General features: G+C 48.5%; 1 protein-coding gene across 1 annotated transcript in view; it reads left to right on the plus strand.

Annotated features, from left to right (window-relative positions):
- The window catches only part of PRDM8 (PR/SET domain 8), a 7475-nt gene extending 6037 nt beyond the window's left edge, over positions 1–1438 (plus strand). Inside the window, exon 5 of the mRNA XM_040237179.1 lies at positions 6–1438. Within this exon, the coding sequence (XP_040093113.1) occupies positions 6–669 (664 nt within the window). The 3' untranslated portion in view covers positions 670–1438. The remainder of the gene's footprint in view (positions 1–5) is intronic.
- The last annotated feature ends 3178 nt before the right edge of the window (positions 1439–4616 follow it).

Genomic DNA, 4616 nt, shown 5'->3' on the forward strand with positions numbered 1-4616 from the left:
GGCGGCGGCGGCGCGGGGGGCGGCGGGGGCGCTGGGGCCGGCGCAGGAGGGGCGGGCGGGGGCCAGGGCGCCGCGGCGGACGAGCGCAAGAGCGCCTTCTCGCAGCCGGCGCGCTCCTTCTCGCAGCTGTCCCCGCTGGTGCTGGGCCAGAAGCTAGGCGCTCTCGAGCCGTGCCACCCTGGCGACGGGGTGGGCCCCACCAGACTGTACCCCGCCGCCTCCGACCCGCTGGCAGTGAAGCTCCAGGGAGCGGCGGAGCTGAACGGAGGTTGCGGGGCCCTGCCGAACGGCGGCGGCGGCGGCGGGCTGCCCAAGCAGAGCCCGTTCCTCTATGCCACCGCCTTCTGGCCCAAGAGCTCCGCCGCCGCGGCGGCCGCAGCGGCGGCGGCCGCGGGGCCCCTGCAGTTACAGCTGCCGTCGGCGCTCACGCTGCTGCCGCCCTCGTTCACCTCACTGTGTCTGCCCGCGCAGAACTGGTGCGCCAAGTGCAATGCCTCCTTCCGCATGACCTCCGACCTAGTGTACCACATGAGGTCGCATCACAAAAAGGAGTACGCCATGGAGCCCTTGGTGAAGCGGAGGCGGGAGGAGAAACTCAAGTGCCCCATTTGCAACGAGTCTTTCAGGGAGCGCCACCACCTCTCCAGGCACATGACCTCGCATAATTGACACGGAAAGGACCTCCGCTTTCCGCGCGCGCGCACGCACGGTCAAACCACCTGCAGGAACAAACACGCGAGGACATCCACCACCTCCTTGTGACCGAAAACATCACACCCGGAGACACTCGCGCACACACAGGCACACACACGTGGTCTCCCCCAACCCTTACATCCAGATGTTTACCTGTGACCTACACCACACACACACACACACACACACACACACACACGAGACAGGATGGTGGATTTTTGATCGGGTGGGTTGTTTGAAGGGTTTTCTTTTGAATGCACGCATTTTCACTTTCCCAAAAACAAAGGTACATTTTTAAAAATGTCGTATATTGCAACATATTGATGCATTTGTCATACGTTTCTACTTAAATTATTAAGCACTTACGGTTTAGATGTAATAATTATATGTAAGGGCAAAATTTATTTTAGATATAAAGTAAAGGAGGAGGGTGAGATGCTTCCTGCATTTCTTGATTACAGTTTGTGTTCTTACAAAAATAAGCAAAACAAATAAAAAGGAGGTAACCATTCAGTTTAAGTTTCCAGGGGGAAGTGCATGTATCCTGAAATGATTATGGACTTCAATGAAGAATGTCATCATTATGTAAATATGTATTTCCTTTTAATACAAAGTGTAATTTTGTGCCAGTGAAATGGAGTCTGAATAGTTATGTGTTTCTTTTATCCCTGGAAAGATTTATTAAACTTTATAGATTATCTGGGTATGTTGGATGCTTTGACAATAAATGACTATTTTCCTCAAAGCAATTATTGGGAAAGTGTTTTAAAATGGTTTTTTGTAGCTAAACACTACACTTTTGAGTGCATGCTCAGTTGCTTAGTAGTGTATGACTCTTTGCAACCCTATGTCCATGGGATTATACTTTGAGTAGATAGCATATATTTTCATTGAGCCCCTGCAAAGAAGAAACTGCAAAAGAGAGGAATGATAAACCCTGCCCCACTTGTATTATTTACTCTAAGCTAATTTTGAGCCTAAAAGTGAGAAGACAAGGTGATTATTACTTGGGAAATCTTTATCTGGAAAGTGTTGCACTTCTTGATCAAAGCACAAATCATTTCAACTAAGATGCCTGCCATGAAGCTAACCAGTGTCTGGGATGTCAACATTCTTTTTAGCAGCAGGATAAGTAGCATCTGCACAAGTGGCCAAAGACCTGGATCAGGGACAACAGGTGAAAAGCCCACTTTTGGTTCTTACTAGTGATGCTTGCATGGAAGGGTATCTTGTGCTCTAGAACCCTTTGGCTTTCTGTCATTAGTCATTAAGAGACCCTTGGGAGAGTTTCTCCAGTAATTAAGGTGAAATGACCATGGTAGTCTATGTATTGCAGGGCCCTCTAAAGTTCTGAACAGCTGCACAGGCTCTGGAAAAAACTAGCCCTGCAGTATTACAATACAGACCTAATAAATTTCCTCTTCTCCCTGCCCTTCCTCTTATGAAAAGTCCCTCTGTACTCTTCATATGCTGATGATAGTTCTTAAATAGTGTATGTATGTAAGTGTATGTGGTATGTAGAAAGCAGTAGATCAAAACCAAATGGTCCTTTAGGTCTCAGGGTAGCATGCACTTAATCCATGGGCATCTTCAGAGTAGTCATTCTACAGGTGTTCTAGTAACCAATACTACACTGGTTTATGTATCACAGGAGGTGTTCCTTCCCATTTTTAATTCTTTCACTTCTTGCCAACCCTCCCCTATGTCAGAAGGAGAGTATTTGTGAAAAGTTCTGAAATGTGAGACTTGTACAAGATCTTATTGCAGGCCTTCAGTGGCCTTCCTAAAAGGATTTTAAAGACTTCATTATCTTAAGGGGACTACACGGCAAGTTATAATTAGGTAAACAGAGACCAGGGGTAGGGCAGAGATGGATCCATAGTGTGACCACTGAGATGGGTGAAAAAACAGGTTGACTTCTTAAGATTACCCAAGTACTTTTTGTGTTGCATTTCTTTGAGACCTGCTCTCAGTTTTCCTAAGCAAGAGTCTGATTATCTGAAACACTAACCCCCAGCAAGATGTGATGAGAAGAACAGTCCAAAATTCCTGATCTGTTTCTGCTCTGCATGATTAGTAGAACTTGCACCATTATTGTTGGTATCATCAACTTCTCTGCATTTTGATTTTCTTATCTGTGCAATGAGTGAGACAGGTTCTGCTATTTTTAAAGTACTAGCACTGGGGAGTTGTTTTTTTCTAACGGGCTAATCAGGCTCCAATTAAATCTAAAGAAGACTTTCTAGAGAAAAAAGCAAGATTGGTTTGGAGCAAATTTGATGGCAAGAAATCAGAAAGATATTTGGGAACAAATAGAAGGTGGACCTCAAAGATCCTTAAATCACAACGCTCAAGAGGCTGACCAAATTATCCATGCCTAGAACACTAGTGGATCCCTAGAGCAAAAGTTTCTTAAAAACAGCCAACCAACCACCAAGTCAACCAATCAAGGTTGCCTGGGGCCTAACTTTAAAAACAAAAACCCAATAACAAACACAAACCTTGAATGCTCCTTCATTTCTATCCCATCCTTCCAGTACCTTCCTTTCACTATGGTGGCTAGATTACCTGTTGGGTAGTCAAAGATGAACTTAAGTCTAAAGAAACAGTAAGTAAATACTGCTTCTTGAAAAGGACTTCTCCATAGTCTAAGGCTGCCGTCTATGGGGTTGCACAGAGTCTGACACGACTGAAGCGACTTAGCAGCAGTAGCAGCAGCATAGTCTAGAATCTTGTTTTTTTTTTTTTTAAGGATGCGGGTAGACACTTTTGAGCTCTTGTGTTTTCTTTTGTATGGTAATTAATGTAAACAATTAGGAAGAAAACCGAACCTTGACTGAGCTAATGCCCAGGCGATCAGGTAGCTGTGTGCGTGGCAGACACTTTAGAGCTGGGCAGTTTTGCTGACCAGTCTGCCTAGGAGAGGTTTTTTGGGGGCGGGAAGCAGTAGGGGAAGGGTGCCCAAAGCTAGTTTTGCCTTCAGCCAAGGCAAACTGAGAAATGTTTTAATGTTGCATTTTCAAGCGTTTGGATGTATCAACTTTCTCGGATGAGAGTTTCTAAAATTCCATAATCCCACCCATCTGCCAAGCTAGCTGAGGTTGCCGACTGAGGCCATAGGCGTAAATGTCTACACACGGCTGCGGGGGAAACAAGGTCATAGGGTCATGCAGGCTTGGAGCAGGCTGGTGCCGTGAAGTCCAGGCAGGTGGCCTGCGCTCCGAGTGCCTGCTGGGTCCTACGGACTAGGGAAAAGGCAACTCAAGCGGCTACCGCACTAGCATTTGCTGTGTCCCCAGTCAAGGGCAGATTGCTTGGAAATGACCCGGCTTCTAGTGTCTGGAATCTCCGAGCGCGCTCTCTGCGTGGATCCCGAACTCCTTTCGTCTTCTGGCATTTGTGAGTAGGAGGGGAACGCGTCTATTTCCCAAGATGAGCTTACAAGGGTGTAGCTGAAGCTCACCGGCATGCGGGAACAGGAGGGCTGGGCAAAGAATGCACGCGCATCTCTGCACCAGTTCTCAGGCACTGGGGAGCCGAAACTGAAACCGGACCCACCAGCGATAGTTCCCAGGGTCCTGGGCCTGGGTCCTGGGCCCACTTCTACGCTCTGCGGCTCTCTGAGGCCCAGGGTACCAGTGTAGCCGTCACACCGGCGCGCCAACCAACGTGGACGTGTCGCCGCCGCCGGGCGCGGCGGTGAGGATGGAGGGAGCGGGTCCAACAGGTCTGCGCATTTCCCCCTCACACCCGCTTCTGAACCGCTGTGTAGCACCCGCTTCTCGTCTTGTATAAGTTTACCCTCCCTGCAGCTTGTCTCTTAGCATCACCCCAGCGCCGAAACCTGGAACACCCGGGACCACCCGTACCCAGAAAACGACCGAGAAGAGCAACCTCTCCTCCCAGATTCCGAGGGCCCCGAA

Source organism: Oryx dammah, unplaced genomic scaffold (genome assembly GCF_014754425.2).
Source record: "Oryx dammah isolate SB20612 unplaced genomic scaffold, SCBI_Odam_1.1 HiC_scaffold_3, whole genome shotgun sequence".
Lineage (NCBI taxonomy): Eukaryota > Metazoa > Chordata > Mammalia > Artiodactyla > Bovidae > Oryx > Oryx dammah.